The following is a 20,143-nucleotide window of genomic DNA, read 5'->3' as shown; positions in this document are numbered from 1 at the left end:
CTCGCTTCTGACTTTGACCAGTCACACTGCTTTGAATTGGTTATCAGCAACTCTGCATAATCTCACGGAACCCCGGGCCTCTGGATGGCTCCTTTTACATGTGTCAGCTTGACACAAAGCATTAACTGAAAAAAAATTAATGTCTTGACAAAGCCTCTGCTCGTCTATAAAGATAACATCTTGGTTCAAATGTACCTTAGGGCAGAAAAACAACAGCAGGAGACCTGTTGTAGTGGGGCCATCTTTCCATCAGGGGGCGCCATTCTTTTCCCAAAAGCCTCGGGATCCTGAAAGGGACGTCACAACAAAGTCTGAGCACCTCACCTGGCAGGGATGGAGCACACCTTTGATCCCAGCACCCAGGACGGGGAGGCAGAGGTAGAGGCAGGAGGATCTCTGTGAGTTGAAGGGCAGGCAGTCTATAAAACGAGTTCCAGGGCAGTCTGAACACCTCTCCCTGGCTTAAACAGGAATAGTAACCCTAGGAGCCACGGAACAAGGCTTAAAGGAAGTGGGGCAGCGTGGTAGGAGGTCAGTTTGCCGAAGTCACTGCTGCCAGCTAGGTAAGAGATGATGAGAAATAAACCAAAGAGTGAGACCAGGAAATAAAGTTGCCAAGAACAGGTTGGAAAGGAGCTGCTTTGGCCAGAAAATGGCTGGACTGTGGAAGACGGTGATAATGCCGGGGCAGGGAGCTTGAGGACCTATGGCCGCGGTTCTGGGAATAGACTGTGGGAAGTAAGAGGGGGCTGTTCTGAAGGGACTGTGGCGTTAGTTTGTGCATGAGGGATGCAGACATCCAAGCGTATAATAGTGCATTCAGTAACTCTGAGCTGCAGATAGCAATGCGGGGTTTGAGAAGGCTCATCCTCCTTCTCATTTCTCCTTCTTATGGGGGGACCAGGGAAGCACACAGAGTGAGAAATGGAGGGGACCGGAACCACACTTAGAAGAGTCTCTACATTTAAGTATCGAACAAGGAAGGAATCAGAGACGGAGCTAGGGTGTGTGTATATGTGTGAAATAAAGTACCCTATTGCCCCCGGTCAAGGGAGGGGATTTCATGAAGGGTGTGGAGAGGATGAGAGCTGGCCAGGGTTGTTGTTATTTCAACACTCATTAAAGACTTTTGGTCATGGTAGGCCTCATTTTCAATCACGACAAGCTGTCGTGATCCTGAAGAAAAAAGCACAGGCCCTGACCCAAGGAAGCACTTCGACAGGTTTCTGAATAGCTCACACAGATGTAATTACTTTATAAAGCTCCACGTCGCTCAGAATTTCCAAATAAATCCTTCCAGCGCGCAGCCTCTCTGGATTCAGTGCTAGAAACTGCAAAGACTGGAGGGCGGGCTGACGACCGGATATATCAAGAATAACATTAAATATTAATGAGCATTCTTCAGTGGAGCTGGAGGTTCAGGGAGAAACGTCCCCAAGCCACTAGGTCCACGCCCCCTCATGAATATGCAGATCCACGCCAGCCTCGCCCCGCCCTCTACTCTTCCCCCAGCGCAACGGACTCTCCCTTCAAACGGGAAACAAGATGGCGGCGGCAGGTCCGAGCACTCGGGCTTCTTCCGCGGCGGCCGCGGCGGCTCTGAGTCGGCGGGGCCGGCGGGGCCGCTGTGACGAGATGGCGGCCGCGAAGACCGGGCTTCCGGGCCCGGCCTCTAGCCCCGCGTTGTTAGTGTTACCGCCGCCGCCACGGCCGGAGGAGTCGGGCTGCGCCGGGTGCCTGGAGACCCCGGGGGAAGCGGCGGCCCTGTCGTGCGGCCACTCGCGGTGCCGAGGCTGCGCCTCCCGCGCGGCGGGCCCGGGCTGCCGTCGCTGCCGTCCCCGGGGTTCGGGCTGGGCCCGCCGTCGGGCCCGCGACGACGGCCAGGCCGCCGCGGAGCTGCTGAACGAGCGCGCCCGTCGCGGACAACCGGAGCGCTGCCGCTCGCGCCGGGACGGGGGCGCGGCCGGCGCGGGGCCCAGGCCGGACCCTGAGCCGCGCGCGGAGCCAGGTGAAGCCTCCCCTCTCCTCCTCCCCTTGGGGTCCCGGCCAGGCCCAGCCACCCCGGGTCTGGCCTGGTGAGCGGGGTGGAGGATCCCGGGCCCTCCTGGAGCGGGTGTGGATAGTTCTCTCCTGGGGTCGCGATTGGGTTGTGTCCCGGCACCGTCTGTGGTTGGTGAAGGTTGAACTTTGGAGCGAACTGCGGGCTTGTTGCCTTTGGAGGGGCAGTGCGGGGACCCCGCGCCTTGCGTAAGTCACAAGTTTGGAAGGAAACAGTTCTTGGAACAAGTTAGGGGCATGTTGGAGTTGGTGCGTGGAGGAGGAGGGGCTCCGGAGGATCCCAGGAGCGCTTGTTGTCAGCGTTAGGCGGAGGGGCTTGGGGTCGTGTTCTGAGAAGGATGAGTTTTCCTGGGCTCGAGTGGATGTGTGGTGGGTGTTGGGTTTTTTTGGTTTGGGGGGGGGGGGGGGGGGGGGGGGGGGGGGGGGGGGGGGGGGGGGGGCAGATCGAATCTGATGTTGTGAAGTGTGGCTTTGCTGACTTGAGAGCTGAGTGGGTTGGTGGTGGTTGAGCTCGCGGCTCATGCAATCTTGAAAAATACATGCTTATCGCAGAGCCTGGCACATAGTGAGGGTGAGATAAATGCCATCTATTTATATTTGCGATAATATTGATCAAAAAAGCCAGTAGCGCTCGGTGAAAAAGCCGGGTGGGATTTAAGTTTTGGAGGCTAGGATTGGTTGACTGGGGCGGTTTTCGGTCTTTCTGGGTAGGTTTCCGGCTGTGATGCTGGCAATTTAAAGTTCTCTTGCAGGACTCCTTTCTCAGCAGCGGCAGCTCATCACTTGTTGGTGCTGAAGTCTGAGGAAGAAAATCCCTTCTGTAACACGAGCCAAGACAGGCTTCTTTGGGGGCACGCCCAGGCAACATAGGTTTTTAAGAAATGTAAAGTCAGGAGGTTCCATTTCATAGCCCTTTTATATTAGGAATACTGGCTTACGTTGTTTTCTGTAGGGGAAGGCAGGCATTGCATTGTGTGCATGAAAGTGTAGTTCCTAGAAACTACAGGGTCCAGAATGCATCTGTTATGGTTCAAGCCGGGACACCTGCCAAAGATACGTACCTTGCTTCTCCAAGAGCTGAGGTGGTCTTCATTTTACTTTCTGTGTTTTTTGCTATTTCTTTTTTAACATCACAGTGCTCTTGCAAAGTTGTATGTTTATTTCTGTTTTATAGATGAGACTGAGGTCTAGAGAGATTAAATAACTTGCCTGATGATAAAAATCCAATTCCATCTGACTCTTGCTCAATTTAGTTTTCTTTAATTTCTGAGACTATAAATATATAAGGTAATTTCTCTGGTCTCTCTACTACTACATTGATTGTATAGTCAATTAAGATAGCAGTTTATTTCTATATCTCTAGGAGCAGTTGTGAAGTACCTGCTTTGAAATTTGAACTATGAAAGAGGCTATTGCTTTTTGGTTCGTGTAAAGTTTTTCTTCTTAAAGAAGTTTGTTTTCATAAAGGATAGGCTACTAGTGAGTAAGGACATTTACTTAAAATAAGAGTCCATAGGATTTATTGAGTTGTGTGTCTTCCAGTTCATTATGCGGGTCATAATGAAAAGTATTTTTCCTAAGTTTCTTTTTGGATCATTGTGTATTTGCAGTCATATGTTTATTCAGCAAAATAATTTTAGAAGAATAGAAAAACGCTACTGAACTCGTCATGGTGATGCAAACTTGGGGCCTCAGTATTTGGGAAGTGCACTCCGGGTCAGGAGTTCAAGGTTTTTCTTTGCTATGTGAGAAGCTGTTCAAAAAAACAAAACTTAAAAAAAAAAAAGAATTGCTGAATAGGGCTTGGCAATTATGTTTAGCCTTAGTGGGTATTCACTGAAGTTATACACAGTATTTTTAAATTAAAACCTTAATGGGGGGCAGCAAGATGTCAAGCCTGAATTCAATTCTAGGACTCACGTAAGGGAAGGGAGAGAACTGACTCCGGAAAGTTGTCCCCTGGCCTCCACGTGTGTGTTGTGGCACATGGACACACTTCCCAAAATACATACATAAAAATATAATAAATTGTGCTGAGGGTGATGGGACAAGCCTGTAATTTCACTATTTAAGACAGAATCTTAGGGCTGGAGAAATGGCTCAAGTGGTTAAGAGCATTGCCTGCTCTTCCAAAGGTCCTGAGTTCAATTCCCGGCAACCACATGGTGGCTCACAACCATCTGGAATGAGGTCTGGTGCCCTCTTCTGGCCTGCAGACATACACACAGACATAATATTGTATACATAATAAATAAATAAATAAATATTAAAAAAAAAAGAGAATCTTAAAAAGTTCAAGATCTTGGGCTGGAGAGATGGCTCAGGGGTTAAGAGCACTGGCTGCTCTTCCATAGGTCTTGAGTTCTATTCCCTGCAACCACATGGTGGCTCACAACCATCTGGAATGAGGTCTGGTGCCCTCTTCTGGCCTGCAGACATACACACAGACATAATATTGTATACATAATAAATAAATAAATAAATATTAAAAAAAAAAGAGAATCTTAAAAAGTTCAAGATCTTGGGCTGGAGAGATGGCTCAGGGGTTAAGAGCACTGGCTGCTCTTCCAGAGGTCGTGAGTTCGATTCCCAGCAACCACGTGGTGGCTCACAACCACTTGTAATGAGATCTGGTGCCCTCTTCTGGTATGTGGGCATAGCATGGAGGCAGAATATTGTATACATAATAAATAAACCTTTAAAAAAAAAAAAGAAAAAAAAAGGTCAAGATCTTCCTTGACTACATGATAAGTTTCGGGCCAGCCTGGGCTACATGGGACTCTGTCTCAACAAAACAAAACTCAAAACCCAAAACCCTTTTCACCATTCTTGAGTCAGATGCAAATAGAAAAAGTTACTTGGTGATACTGCTTTCTTCTCATTTCCACTGTCTCCAGTGTTCTGTTGACTCTTTTGCAATTATGCATCTTACCAAATCCTTACCAAAATTAAAATTTATATTTTCCTATTTTTATACAAATGGTTGTGTGTAATGCACATTGTTCTTTATGTAGTGTGTGTGTTACATAGACAAACAAGACAGAGCAAGATGTCAGATATCTTCTTTTATGCCAGTGGCTCTCAGCCTTCATAGTGTGACCCTCACCTTGTAGTGACACCCACCTATAAAATTATTTTTGTTTTACTTCATAATTATAATTTTGCTACTGTTGTGAATCGTAATGTAAATATGTGTTTTCTGATGGGCTTTGGCAATCCCTGCGAAAAGGTTATTCGACCCCCAAGGAGGTTGCGACCCACAGGTTGAGAACCACTGTTTTCTGCCTTTGGCTTTGAAGTGAGGACACCTTCCTCTATGCCTGATTGCTCTGAGATGAGGTCTCTGAGGGACCTGGAAGCTCCTCATTTTGCTAGATTGACTGGTCAGCAGAATCTCAGAATCCTCCAGTCTGCCCCTCAGTGCTGAGATGACAGACGCCTGTAGCTGCTCCTGGCCTTTAATATAGGGATTTGAAACTTAGGTCCTCATTGCAGATCACTCATAGCCACAGAGCCATCTCCCTAGCCCTATAAGTTGTGTTTGCTTGTTTAATATACATTCATAGTAGAACAGAAAATGTCTTTAATGTTCTTATACTTGTATGGAATTTTATTAAATGGGCATAACATTTAGCCATCTATTGGTGCATGTTTAAGTGGAATCTTTTTCTATTATAAAGTTTTTTTTTTTTTTTTTCCAAACTTGTATGTGTGTGTGTGCTTGGTGCCCAAGGTGGCCAGAGGAGGGTGTCAGAGTCTCTGGAATTGGTGTCATAGATGGTTAGGAACTGACGGGTGGGTGCTGGGAACTGAACTTGAGTAGCTGGAGCTCTAAAGCATGAGCCATAAATAACTTATAAAAGTTGTCTCGTAAGTGTGTGTATTTTTATGGAGAGGTCACCCACAGCTTCAACAGATTTTCAAAGGGTCGCTAAAGGGCTGGAGAGATGGCTCAGAGGGTAAGAGCATTGCCTGCTCTTCCAAAGGTACTGAGTTCAATTCCCAGCAACCACATGGTGGCTCACAACCATCTATAATGAGGGCTGGTGCCCTCTTCTGCCCTGCAGGCATACACACAGACAGAATATTGTATACATAATAAATAAANCTCTTCTGCCCTGCAGGCATACACACAGACAGAATATTGTATACATAATAAATAAATAATTTTTTTTTTTTTAAAAAAGGGTCGCTAAAGAATAAGAAAGAATGAGGTTAAGATCTGTTTCATTCTGGGTCCTCATTGCTCAGAGAGAAGACTGGAGTGGAGGGGATAAGAGAACTACCAGTTACAAGGTGCAGTGAGGTAGCAGATAAACAAAAGCTAAGATCTCATGTTATAGGCCAGCCAGCCTGAATGGAGCTCTCTGTAGACCAGGGAGGCCTGGAATTAGTGACTATTCTGCTTCAGTCTCCTGGGTGCTGAGCTTGTCGTGTAAGCCTGTCTCATGATGGCTTTTAATGGAGGAGGCTGAGATACTTGCATTGTGGTTTCTGAGTAGTAACTAGAGCAGCAGGAGGTCATTTACAGGAGCCTTAGGAAGTGTATCTCCTGGTGGATTCTTAAGGCACAGTTAAACCAGCTAATAAAGGAAGGGTTAGGCCTGCTTTGTGAGACTGGGGATGAAAGAGGCCAGGGTGTGCTCTGTTGCATAGGCTGTTTTTGAGCTCCTGCTGTCAAGTGGTGTCCTCCCACTTCATTCTCCTGCACATGATACAGTAGCTGCTTATTATATTTTTGTATTTTGAGACAGGACCTTGCTATGTAGCCTGTCGGGCGGTGAACTTGAGACCTTCTAGCCTTAGTTTCCCAAGTGGTGGGATCCAAGCACATACCGCTGTGCACAACTTGCTTTTCAGAAAAGATTTCAAGGAGTTGGGGATTTAGCTCGGTGGTAGAGCACTTGCCTAGCAAGCACAAGGTCCTGGATTTAGCCCTCAGCTCCCCAGGGAAGAAAGAAAAAATCATTTCAAAGTACAGTGTCTCTTTTAGAATTGGATTGTCTATGAAAAAAAGTGTAGCCTGTGCTTGTTGAAAATTTTGGTCGTGTTTTTGATATTTTTGTGGCTTGGCATTTTATTTATTTAATTTAGACAGGGTCTCACTTTGTATTCTGGTCTGGTCTCAAACTTACCAAAACCCTTCTCCCTCAGTCTGGGAGAATCTCCCTGAGTGCTGGACTATAGTTGTGCACCGCTACACCTGATTTACTAGTTGTTTGTGTTGATCTGTGGAACCCTGTGTGTGATGGCTGCAGCAGTGATCAGATCAAGGCTGACTCCAAGTGGAACTTCACAACTTTTAGGCTGTGCAGGTCCTTGTCTGTGTGGACAAACTAAGTATTTGTACTGTTTTGAGCAGCATGAAAGGGGTTATAATGAATACCTACATTTTGCTAAGCATTGTTCACAATAGTGAACAAAATACAAATCTCATTCTCATGGAACTTATATTCTAAATTTAAAGGCATTCTAATGTGTTGATTTAAAAACATTTACTACATAGGTGTGCATAGATTTAGAACTGTACATAGTAATTATATTTAAGCCTTATTGAAAATGATTAAAGAATTTTGAGAATTAAAGCCAAAGATACTTCTAAATTATACTGTCTTTGATCTTGAAACAGTAACTTTTTGGGTTTTAGGACAATTCTTTTTTCTTCTGCTATAGGTAATGATTGAAGTGATGATCTAGACAAAGGCTGACAACCATTTTAAGTTGATGGGTTTTTTTTTCTATTTTTGTCTTAAAGTTGAATTTCAAAAAAATTAGTAGATAAAAAAGTGAATAGTACCTCTTTTATCCTTTTTTTTTTAAATCCCACAGTCTCCCTGCATAAACATCCCTGTTCATACTCCCTGTTCACTTATGATTAACAAATATTTTAAACATTTGCTTTCCTTGAAAAGCAAAGAGTTCTGGTCTGTTTGTCAGACAACATCTGCGTTCTGTGTTGCCTAAATTGCTTTTCGGACTAGTGAATAATGAAGCTGTGATTGTTTCAGCATATATAAAGTGACTCGCCCTTCCTCCTTACTGACAGACCTGAGCATGTCCTTTTGTGCACTAAGCAGGATCCATGTGCCTTCCCCTTGCTTATGTGTTTTATAAACTCAGCTGGAGATTACCTCACCACCTCTTTCACCAGTGAAATGAATTACCATGGAAAGAACTGCTCAGCTCTGTGGACTCAGATGAGCAGCAGGGATTCAGGTGGTACTTGCTTCCTCTCTTATCCTGTTCCCTGACTTCTAGTTAATTTAGGAGAGTTACTCACCTTGAGTTCATTTGTATGTGAGCATATGATAACGGTTTTCATCACACTTTATTTGATTAATTTACAGAATATTTGGTTCCTATTATTTTTTTAAGATTTATTTATTTAAAGAGGCAGGCGGATCTCTGTGAGTTCCAGACCAGCCTGGTCTACAAGAGCTAGTTCCAGGACAGTCTCCAAAACCACAGNAAAAAACCAAAAAAAAAAAAAAAAAAAAGATTTATTTATTTATTACATACACAGTGTTCTGTTTGCACACCAGAAGAAGGCACCAGATCTCATTACAGATGGTTGTGAGCCACCGTGTGGTTGCTGGGAATTGAACTCAGGACCTCTGGAAGAGCAGCCAGTGCTCTTAACCTCTGAGCCATCTCTCTAGCCCGGTTCCTATTATTTTTTAAGACACTTATTTATTATTTGTTTTTATTGGTCACAATAATCCAGTCTGGCCTAGGAGTTAGTACACATAGTATCTAGGAGAGAGTGGAAAGGTGGGGGAACAGGATTTGATGGGTGATAGTGGATTTTGGACGCCTTGCCCAAGAGTGAGGGTGCACTGGCGAATTCCATCTTAGAGACTCTGATGAGGTAAAGTAACACCTAAGTTGGAAACCCCAATTGTCTTTGGAAGATGGCTAAGGTAGACGGCACATAACCAGACAAACTGGTGAATATGGAACCGTGACTGCTCATACACTCCTGAGCTTGCTGGGATGTCTCCAGTCAGCCGACATGGAGCCATCAAAACTGTCAAGTTGTTACCCCCCAGCAGGCTCAAGGGATCTGCTGAAGCCTTTCTGAGTAAGGAGGTTCTCTTTTCCTCTTCCTGGGGCAGGGGTGGGGGTGAGTTTAGCCATGCACAAGAAACTAAGACTTCTGCATAGCCCTGGGGTTTTCCTAAGAAGCCAGAGCAAAGGACTTATAGCTTTTTCATACCCAAGATCTTAGAGGGTTTTGTTCAAATAACTTTATGCTAAGAAATATAGAAGAAATGTCTCCAAGATAGTGAACTATTTTAGTCACATGGAGAAACTAAAACAAGATTATCAGGGACACTCTCCTACCTCTGAGAGCCCAGGATTCTTCCAGAAGACAGAAGCCAGCTGCAGTAAACTCACCGTAGAAATGGCAGTATGAGCCTGTAGGGTTCCCAACAAAAGGAGAGTCCACAGACAAAACAGGACTGGAGCTCCTGAAACTGATAGTGTTAGTTCAAAAGATAATTAAAATGAGCGTAGTTAGGACTAAAGCTGTTCCAGAACTGATACCCCAGTAAGCAAGTGTAGTTAGGACTAAAGCTATTGTGGAATTAAATACCTTCTATGTAAAGATCTCCAGAATTCAACAGCTCAGTAAACAAGACATGAAATAATTTGTAAGAACTACCTGCAGTGGAAACAGTCAGTGAGGGTGAGTGCTCAGTGGGGCCAACAGAAACGTAGGGAAAAGAACGGAGGAGATTGATCAGGAAGCTCCAGATGTAGTATTCCCAAGAGAAAAGCAGTTAGAATGAGGGGGTGTAGAACCTGAAGATGTGGTGACTTAAGATGTTTCAGAATTAATAAAAAACCCTGAATCTTTTAAGACTCATGAAGCCCAGCAAGAATTAGAAAACACAGAGCCCTCCTAACTAAACACATTGTGGTGAAACCTCAGAACCCACCCCACCCCAGTGCTGGGGATTGAACCCAGTTTCTATGACAAACCAAGTGGTCAACATAATTAGAAAAATAACAGGTTAAATTCAGAGGAAGTACGTGATAGAAAAGAATGGATCCCAGTGAGAAGAGGCCTAACAAGCCCAAGCCAGAGCCATTGAGGTGTTGGCCTTACCTGGTATAGGTATCTACTACGTCTTGATTCAGCCTTTCTAGTAGTGGTGGTCTCGGGGAGCGCACAGGTGTGCATGCTCACAGTCATCTCAGACTGCAGAACTGGAAAAAGAACAGTTTCCTTGAGAAAAGTAGCAATGAATTGTGGGTCGTTCTGTAACTGTTAGTACAGTGAATGAACAGAGTTCTTATATATCATCATGAATAAATCTTGAAAAAGTGTGTAGTGAAAAGTTAAAAGGTGCGTGAAGATGAGCTTATTTGAGGGACTGAGAGATGCAGGGAAAAGTCAGCAGTGTAGACTACTCTTTATGGCCGCTAGATAGTGAAAGAAAGGAAATGGGCACATAAAGGGAGGAGGGTCTCTCTCTGCAGACGTGACTTTGGAAAGTCCCCATGCTTGGGACTTTGGTAGAGCTTGAGAGCTAAGGTGATAGAGATCACGTTTCTCTCTTGCAGTATTTGCAGGAGTGACCGTTTGTTTATGAATTGCTGCTGGTTTCCCAGTAGCCGGAGATAATTTACCTCATGTTGGTAGAAAGCAGTTAATGGTTAAAGGAGGTCAGGGCCAGGCCTACCTAGTAAATTGACCCTGACTAAAACTTAATGCTGGACACTGTTCTATCTAAACACATAATTCCTACTTAAACCTAATGTCCCCTCCCCCCTCTGTGTCTGTATGGAGGCGGGAGGACAGCTTCAGGTGTCATTCCTTAGATGCAGTCCAGCTGAGGTCTCTTGTCTTGGAGTCATTGATTAGGCTAGGTTGGCTAACCAGAACACTCCAGGAATCCGCCTGTCTCCACCTCCTGGTGCTGGTATTACAAGTGCATGCTGTCTTTTAGCATGGGTTCTGGGGACCAAACACAGGCCCTCATGCCTTCATGGCAAGCTCTTCACTGACTGAGCTAGTCTTAGTTCAGGTTTTGTTCATTTTAGTTCTAGATACGGAAGATAATCCCAGGTTTATTGGCATCTAAATATATGAGTAGCTATTTCCTTTTTTCCCTCAGGATAACATCTCTTAGTTCATCTGTGAGTAATGCATATAAATGTTTATTTCCTGTCTTAGTTCCTTTGTGTTCTAGTTTTCTGACCCATAAAAAGCAAACATCATAAGCTGTACCTGGTTACTTGAAGGTTTAAGAATTATGTATAACAGCATTTAGCAGAGTGCTCAACATGTAAGCACTGAGTCAATGTCCATTTACTAGGTACCCGTTCTGACTGGTCCGGATGCTGTAGCTCTTCTGTACTCAGTTCTGTAGGCCAGCCGCCTGCTTTGGTTCTGCTCTCTTCCTTTATTACTTTTTTAGCATTGGTAGAGGTGTTAGCATTTCTGAGCATTTGCTTCCTTGTGAGTAAGTGGCTGGAGTAATGCCAACAAGCCCTGGGAGTACTGCAAGGATCAGATAAGATGTCCAATGTAAATGGTTAGCAGTGATCTTAAACAGTGAAACCAGCTTTTTAAAGGAATATAGTATCTCCAGTTTAGTGTTTTTACAGGATTCCTGGTGTGAATGAGTGGGTCTCTGTGTCTGTATCTGTTTCTTGTGCCTTTTCTTGGTCTCTTTTCCTTCTGTTTGCTTGTTTTGTCTTATTTTATCTTATTATATTTTATTTTCTTATTATCCTTAGAAACCCGTTTGTTTTCTAATGAGTGACAGAGGAAATTAATCTGGAGGGGAGAAAGGGTGGGGAGGAACTCATACAAATAAAGGGAGGGGAAACTGTAATCAGGATATATCATGTGAGAAAATATCTATTTTTAATAAAAGGGAAAAAGGAATAGAATAGATATTTGCATAGTGAATTATTTGTTTCTGTTGTACAAATGCATTTAGCATGGTATGGGGAATAAGGCCAGCTCTCTTGCTGCAGTGTCCAGAGAGAAGCTGGACCAGCAAAGGGTGGGACCAACTCCACATGGCCTTCTGATTTCATCACACATGGTTCCTATGGTCCCCTGAGGTGACACGGGCCACAGACATCAACATAGACCCCAGCTGCTGCTAAACTATGGACCCAGACATGGCCCTCAGCAGCAACTTGTGCCCAAGCGACATCCTGGCTCCTGGTGGAAGCACTGGCCACTCAGATCGGGATGGCCCCTGAACAACCCTAGGCTTCTTCTTCTTTTTTGTTTTTGTTTTTGTTTTTCAAGACAGGGTTTCTCTGTAGCTTTGGTGCCTGTCCCAGAACTAGCTCTTGTAGACCAGGCTGGCCTGAACTCCCAGAGATCTGCCAGCCTCTGCCTCCCGAGCGTTGGGATTAAAAGCGTGCGCCACCACCACCCGGCAACCCTAGGCTTCTTAAAACCTTTGGTGGCAGTATGAGACTCTACGTCTTCAGCACAGACTCCAGCTGTGGTAAGACCCTGGGCCCAGACATAGATTTGGGCGGTAGCTGGGTCTGGAACAGCAGTATTATGTATTTATACTTTTTCTGAGTTTAGAAGGATTGTAAGATGCATACATGATTAGTAATATCTTCTACTCCTTACTGAAGTGTAACTATTATTTATTTGCGTACTGAAAAGTATTCTGGAAGAAAGATAGTATTGAAAAGTAGTGGATCTGAATGTAAATTCTAGCTTGAGGCCCTGTAGTCGCTGTGAGACTTTGAGCAAACTCTGCACCTAAAATTCTTCGTTTCTGAATCTGAATAATGGTTGGATTGGAAAGTGGTATGGTTTAGGCAAGATGGCACATTAGGTGATTAGAGAAAGAAATACCTCATGTAAGCTTTTATACTTTATTTGTTAATGTAGTCATTAATTATTGTGCCAAGCACAGTGCTAGTTGCTAGGGATACAAAGAAAAAAAAAAAAGAGTAAACCACAAGCTTCTTGAAGACGGTTGAGAAACTTGTCCTGACAGTAAGCGTACAGGATGGATTTAAGGAGAGCAGAACCTAAGGATGAGAAACTTAGTAGGCATTTGCATTCAGTATAGGAAAATTGAACACCGAAAAAGCACAGTGAGGGCTGGAGAGATGGCTCAGTAGTTAAGAGCACTGGCTGCTCATCTAAAGGCCCTGGGTTCAAGTCCCAGCACCCACATGGCAGCTCACAGCTATCTGTAACTTCAGTTCCAGAGGATTCAACACCCTCACGCAGACATATATGCAGACAGAAAGAAAAAAACCCAAAAAGTAAAAAAAAAAAAAAAAAACAAAAACAAAAAACACAATAAAGTGATGACATTATATGCTATTGTTTTTGCATTTCAGTAGCAGCCACTGTTAATGAGGGTATATTTTGCCAGACTTTTTATTTGCTGTTCCAGTTAGCACTAACAGTCAAGTTGGCACAGACTAGAATTATCTGAGAGGAAAGCGTTGATTGAGAAATTGCCTAGATCAGATTGTCTGTGGGCATTTTTGTGGAGGGTTGTTTGGTAATTAACTGATGTAGGGGGGCCCAGCTCATTGGGGATGGTACCAGCCTTACGCTCGTGCTTCTGGTCTATACAAGAAAGCTAGACAACTATGAGCCTGGGAGTGAGCCAGAGAGCAAGCTACCAAGCCAAGTTCCTCCATGACTTCTCTTCCAAGTTCCTGCCCTGACTTCCGTCAGTGATAGACTGTGATCTGGAAGTGTAAGCTAAATAACCACTTTCCTCCCTAAGGTGCTTTGGTCGACAACAGAAAGGAAACTAGAACATGTATGAATATTGTGTGTGACTTGTGTGTATATTCAGTTTTATGTTCAATCACCTAAATCTCTTGAATTTTAGAATCTGGGATATTTCTACCACATCACGATTTTACTTAAATTTATCCTGTAGTGTGTGAAATTTAGGAACTCTGTGTCTCTTCTTGTGATTCTCTCCCAATGCAGATGTTTCTGACAGAAATAAGTAGGCTTGTTAATATAGGATATGAAGGATTTTTCGGATTTAGGCATTGTTTGATGCAGCCAGAAAAGTTTTGGAGGTAGAAGAATTAGCATTTATGGAATTTACTTTGCCTATATGCTAAGGCTTTATGCTGTATTTAATGGAGTATTCTTAATATGTGTAAGGCACTGGACTAGGTTCCTAGCAAGGGTGGACGTGAGAGCAGAGTGTACTGAAAAGGAAGGATGCCGAGGGAACAGTGTTCTTTCTCACGTAAGCATGCTCCCTTCTGCTTTAGAAGAATGCATTCTAAGAAGCTTTAGGAATGGTAAGGAGACGCTAACGAAGGACAGTGTTTGCTGGTTTTTCATTCCATTCTTTCTAGGGGGAGTGGATGGTGCTGCTGTCCCAGATCTGTGTTTCCAGTAAGCTCCATTAGAGATCCTTAGTTCTTAGACATAAGTGTAGGTTCTTTCTGCACAGTGGATTATGCCCATCCTCTGAACCCTTTGCATCTGTACTGTGTAACCTTCCTTGGCTTACCTAGAGGTCTTTGGGCTCATTAAAAGCATTTGGTAAAGTAGTTGGATGAAAATACTGGAAGATAAGTTGACATAGACTATTCAAATAGGAGATACTCCCATTTTATGATTAAAGAATCAAGCTAGCAAGGAAGAATATAGTGCAGATGGAATCCAGGATAGGGTACAGTTGAATGCAGGTCTCTTTGGTTCCAGATTCTGAACTCTAACTTTGGAATCATTTTACTGATATAGTTGTCTTAGTTAGTGTCCTGTTGCTGTGAAGAGACCCCGTTACCATGGCAACTCTTACAAAAGAAAGCATTTAATTGGAGCTGGCTCATATTCAAAGGTTTAGTCCATTATTATCATGATGGGGAGCATGGCTGCACTCAAGTGTTGGGGAGGTAGCTGAGAGTTCTTCGTTTGGATCAGTAGGCAGCAGGAAGAGAGGCACAGGGCCTTGCTTGAACTTTTGAAAGCCCACCTCAGTGACACACTTCCTCCAACAAGACTATACTCCCTGATAGTGCCACTCCTTATGAGTCTGTGGGGGCCATTTTCTTTCAGACCACCACAATTGTGAATAATGTTTTGCCTCACATAGAAGAAATCAAAGGCTGTTGTTCCATTTTGGTGGTGGATGTGCTGCTGTGCCCATGAGGTTCTTTGTTAGCCTTGGATGGAAGATCCGAGGCCCAAGCCCTTCTTTTCAGCTGCTGCTGACTCCTGCGCCTACATTTGATTCTGTGACCTCTTTAATCATAGGGTTTTACTGATGATCCATTGCAGATTGTCTAATAAGAAAACATTGCTTTTGGGGTTGTTTTTAGATTCAGTATAGAAGTCTTATTTGCTTGTCTCTATTTTTACATCTGTTTTTGCAGGTCTGTTGACCTCTACTTGTCAGTGTTTTCTGATTCAGGAGTTGGCAAACTGGCCAGTAGGTTAGTCCAGCTTCACCCTTCCTTACGAAAGTGTTGCCTGTCCTTCCCAGTCCTGTTCTCTTCCCTTTGTGACTCTTAACTGCAGCACTTGTTTCTAAGACTGATTTGGTAGTTGCTCATTCTGTGTGACTCTGTTATCTCTGTAGTTGTTGAGCTCCATCCCCAAGAACTGTTATATGTTATAGATTTGTCTTAGCTAATAAACCATATTAAATTTCTTTGTGGAAGATCTGCCTCGTATTTGTGTGTTTTCCCTTTTCACATCCCTGCTTTACTGCTCATTTCCTCTTTAATCTCCTAATATCTTGTGACTGTTGACTGTTTCCATTGTTGTTTCTCTCTCTCTCTCTCTCTCCCCGTGTTAGCACTTTGATTTTCTTTTTCTCTTTTTGTGAATTCTACTAAGTCACCATTCCTTTTCTAGCATGTGGCTTTTCATCTTACTAAAGCAACTTCTTTTATCATTCTAGTTACTGCCCAGTCCATTGGCTTTGTGCAGTGTACTCAATAAATGAATTTTTAAAAATCCCTTGTCTTATTTTGGTTTACTGTAGCTATGATAGAACACCATGAGCAAGCCAACTTGGGAGGAAAGACTTTGACTTCTACCTCCTTATCATTGTTCATCATTGAAGGAAGTCAGAACAGGAACTCAAACAGGGCAGGAACCTGGAGATAGGAGCTGATGCAGCAGCCACAGAGGGATACTTACTGACTTGCTCATTGTGGCTTGCTCAGCTGCTTTCCTACAGAACTCTACAGATACTAACCCAGCAATGGTACCACCCACAATGCACTGGGTCATTCCCCATTGATCACTAATTAAGAAAATGCCCTACAGGCTTGCCCACAGCCCAATCTTATGGAGGTATTTTCTCATTTGAGGTTCTGTTCTCAAATGACTTTAGCTTGTGTCAAGTTGTCAAGTTGCCAGCATAGTCCCCTATATAATTTTAATACCTAAATTGTCTGGGTATTCATAATTAGCTTAACCAATCTCTCAGTGTTTAGCATTGAGGTTATTTTTGTTTTTCATTTTGTAGTGAAATCTTTTAAACTTTTTAATTACGTTTATTTACATGCATGTGTATGTGTTGGATTACAGCATGCTTGAGGAGTTGGCTCTTTCCTTCTATGATGTGGGCCCTGGGGGTCAAACTCAGGCCATCAAGTTTGGTGGCATGCATTTTTGCCAAGCCATCTTGTGTGCCCTGAAAAACTTTTATGTAATTTTCTGTTCTGTCCTAGAATTTTTTTAAGATATATTCCTAGAAAATGTATGTATGTGTGTATATATATGTGTGTGTATATGTATATATATATGTAATCTGAAGTTACAAACATAAGTTCTTCATATGTGAGCTCTGAAATTTTGATTTGATTAAAGCTTTACCAGGGGATGTTTTAAAAATATAAACAGTAAAATTGAATGTAATGGTGATTAGAGATGTTCAGTTCTATCCGTTGGTAAGTAGTCTATTACTTGATTCTAAATTTTACTAGCTTTTAAGCAAATTTTTAAAAGATTTACTTAATGTATATGAGTGTTTTACTTACGTACATGTACGTACCCTTTGTGCATACCAAATGCCTGTGAGGTAGGAAGAGTACATCAGACACCCTGGAACTTGAGTTATAGGGAGTTTGAGCTACCACGTGAGTCCTGGGAATTAAGCCCCAGGTCCTCTGCAAGAGGAGCAAGAGCTTTAAGTGTTCTTAGTTCTTACCCTTTTCTCTCTACACTCTCCTTCCCAGCTAGGCACTCTTGGTATTGCCTGCTATAATTCTTCTTGTCTTGAGTGAGGAAGTTAGCAGTTGTTGACACTTGGACATCGCCCATACTCTTACAAGGAGCAAACCAGATAACAGTAGATAAGAGTTAAAAATAAGAAATAAGAATAAAGCTATTTTCTTTGTGGTGCTGGGGGTTGCACCACTGCCTCATCTCTATTACGTAAATGCCCCCGACTCTGAGCTGTATCTCCCCCAATAATGGGGGCTGTATCAGTTTGGTTTTAGCACACATTTATGATTTACTCCTCTTTCTCCTTTTATGCTGTGGAGCATGTGCTTAATTTAACACCAGATTTCTCCTTCTGGAGGGCTGACTGTGGTTCTAATACCTATCATCTCAGCACTGAGATCGACTGACACAGGAGGACTGTGCTCAGGACATTAGCAGTGTTCTGAGGTTTGGTGGATAGGTGTTGAAATAGGAGCGGCGGCGGGGCTGCATCCCCAACACCCCGGCCGCTTGGCTAGCTCATGCCCGAAATAACAACACACAAACTATTCATTTAAGAACTGCTTGGCCCATGAACTCTAGCCCTTACAGGCTAATTCTTGCACCTGGACTAGCCCATTTCTAGTAATGTGTGTAAGCACCCTACGGTGCGCTTACCGGGAAGATTCTAGCCTCCGTCCATCCTGGAGTCTGAGCTTCATGCGGCTGCCTCAGAGCGCAGAGCTATTGCGTCTACCTGGGAGGGCTGAGCATGGTGTCTCTGCTCCAGCAGAGCTGTCGGGTCTGTCCCGGAGCAGAGCAGAGTCTGACCTCACTTCCTCTTCTGCCCAGATCCTATTCTGTTTATTCCACCCACCTATGTTCTAAGCTATGAGGCCAAGCAGTTGGTTTATTATAATTAACCAATTACCTTCCTCCATCAGATAGGCACATACGTACATGGTAAGTTGGGAGGGACTGCATTCATAGTGACTTGTTTTTGTGCATCTATGCATTTACTGTACAGTATTTTCCTCTTTCTATCTGCCAGGGACATGTTCCAAGACCCCAGTGCATGCCTGCAGCTGTGGGCAGGATCAAGCCCTATATTTGCTGATTCTTCTTATGCACATATGTTTAACTTTCCTAAGTGTTTCTAGTCTCAATGCAGTGTTCAGCTGCCGTAGACAGCTGTGGTGTCTTTTCTCATCTGAACTTCAGTATGCATAAGACTCAAGCTTCTTTTTTGCCTTTGCTATCAAGGTTGTAATAAATGATTTAAAGCCTTTTTTATATTTATTTATTGTGTGTGTGCCTGTGTGAGCATATGCGTGTATATACCAAAGCCTGTGTGGAGTCAGAGGACAATTTTTGGGAGTCATGTCTCTCCTTCCACCATCTAGGTTTCTGGGATCAAATTGATGCCATCAGGTTGGTTGTAAGTGAGCCATCTTGGTGGTGCCATTTTAGCCTTTTCAGAGAGTATTTTCCTTTCTGTTTCCCCATGGGTCTATTAGACTTGTCTCTTCCGTCTTGTTTCTCTGTTACTCTTAGGACCTATGACTCTGTTGGAACAGTCACTCAGTAGTGGTTGCTCTGACTTCTCCTCCTCCCATCCATATCACTTTTAGAGGCGCTTCATGCCTCTTAGCCCATGCCCCTTAGAGGCAGAAATGCATTGTGTCGAGGACTAACCCTTCGACTTCCACTGCCTCCCATTGCTGTCCCCCCCCCCCGTATCCTGTGTCCCACTCTTAACTCACAGTGTCCTTATCTAGTTTGTGAGTAGCTTTCTTGTCTTTGCCAGTACTTTTTCTTAACACCTGCCATAACTCTAGGCTGCCTGGCCTTTTTTATTATGTCAGCTCCTGTTGGTTCTTTATCCTTCAGATTTATTTGTGTAATACACATTCGTCTTATGATATGCTTCATCTCATAATTTGAAAACATAGTTTGGTCTGCTTCGTGCTTTTATCATGAAATTTTGCTTTTCTTATAGTGCTTATGAAGTATGTAGGTTTTAAATTCTTCTGATTACAGCGAGCAGATTGTAGCAGACAAAACCCCTGCTGAGAGTAACTAGAAGAGCCTTATTTAAAAAGTGAGAGCTCTTAAGATTGCCAGGGCAGCCAGGGCTTCAGACATTTGTGGATTCCTGGTGAAGGGGGAAACAGCTAGTGAGAAACAAGAAGCAGAAAGTCAGACATGCTGTCCTCATGGGCAGTAAAGAGGAAGTGCATCCCCACCTGCTGTCTCTTGGGGCATTTGCTGGCTTAAGGCGCCTTACAGAAGCCACCGAGAAATAGGAGGTCTTTTAACTTTCCTTCAGTGCTGAGGAGGAAAGTTTGCAGGAGCTTTTGAGGAAGCTGGGTGTTGTGGATGTCCAGGATCCTCACTGGACCCCTATAGGATGAGAGCAAGGCCAGAGTAAGGTTTGCAAACTAGAGGCTGCAGGCAGTTTTGAATTTGTTCATGTCCTGTTTAGGCTGTGGGGGGGATTTACTCTCAGTCTGACTGTTGCTGGAGAACATGGTGACTCTTGGATCATCTGGATGCCATTCAGAGCTGCTGCATTTTTATGCAGTGGATGACTTCTTATCCTAAATCACCAGGCCAACTAAGAAGCTAGGAGAAAAGCAGACATTGTAGGAATGACTGTTACCAAGATGGTGTCCCACATATTGTTTGTTTAGTCGGTTGTAATTTGAAGGTCATTCAGATTGTAGTCTTAGGTATCGTGAGTGATTTCAGTGGGCATTCTTGTGCATATGTCTATGCACCCATATATCTACAGTATCTTGTGCATACTACCTCAGTCTCTGTGAGTTCATATGTACGGCAATCACATTGACTTAGAGGGCATTGTTTTCTTGGTGTCCTTCATCCCCTCTGGCTTTTTCTTTTTTTCTTTTTTATTTATTTATTTTTTTTTATTTTTTTTTC

The 20,143-nt window shown here is 43.6% G+C and overlaps 1 protein-coding gene and 1 long non-coding RNA gene across 6 annotated transcripts in view; one reads left to right on the top strand and one right to left on the bottom strand.

Annotated features, from left to right (window-relative positions):
* Positions 1 to 1,512: 1,512 nt before the first annotated feature.
* The window catches only part of Rnf169 (ring finger protein 169), a 52,015-nt gene continuing 33,384 nt past the window's right edge, over positions 1,513 to 20,143 (top strand). For all 5 annotated transcript variants that reach the window (XR_007594000.1, XR_007593999.1, XR_007593997.1 and 2 more), the window contains exon 1: positions 1,513 to 2,008. Coding sequence is in view for 1 of the 5 variants with exons in the window: in XM_050154416.1 (XP_050010373.1) it covers positions 1,546 to 2,008 (463 nt within the window). In the remaining 4 variants the exon portion in view is untranslated. The remainder of the gene's footprint in view (positions 2,009 to 20,143) is intronic.
* LOC126508921 (uncharacterized) lies at positions 2,523 to 15,304 on the bottom strand. Its single transcript, XR_007594002.1, has 3 exons — positions 10,172 to 15,304; positions 9,403 to 9,536; positions 2,523 to 2,857 (listed from the first exon to the last, which is right to left on the bottom strand). It is a non-coding gene; the product is annotated as an uncharacterized lncRNA (long non-coding RNA).

This window comes from Alexandromys fortis, unplaced genomic scaffold, assembly GCF_014885135.2.
Source record: "Alexandromys fortis isolate MF-2015 unplaced genomic scaffold, M_Fortis_MF-2015_v1.1 scaffold_77, whole genome shotgun sequence".
Classification (NCBI taxonomy): Eukaryota; Metazoa; Chordata; class Mammalia; order Rodentia; family Cricetidae; genus Alexandromys; species Alexandromys fortis.
This window is presented reverse-complemented; position numbering and strand designations above follow the sequence as displayed.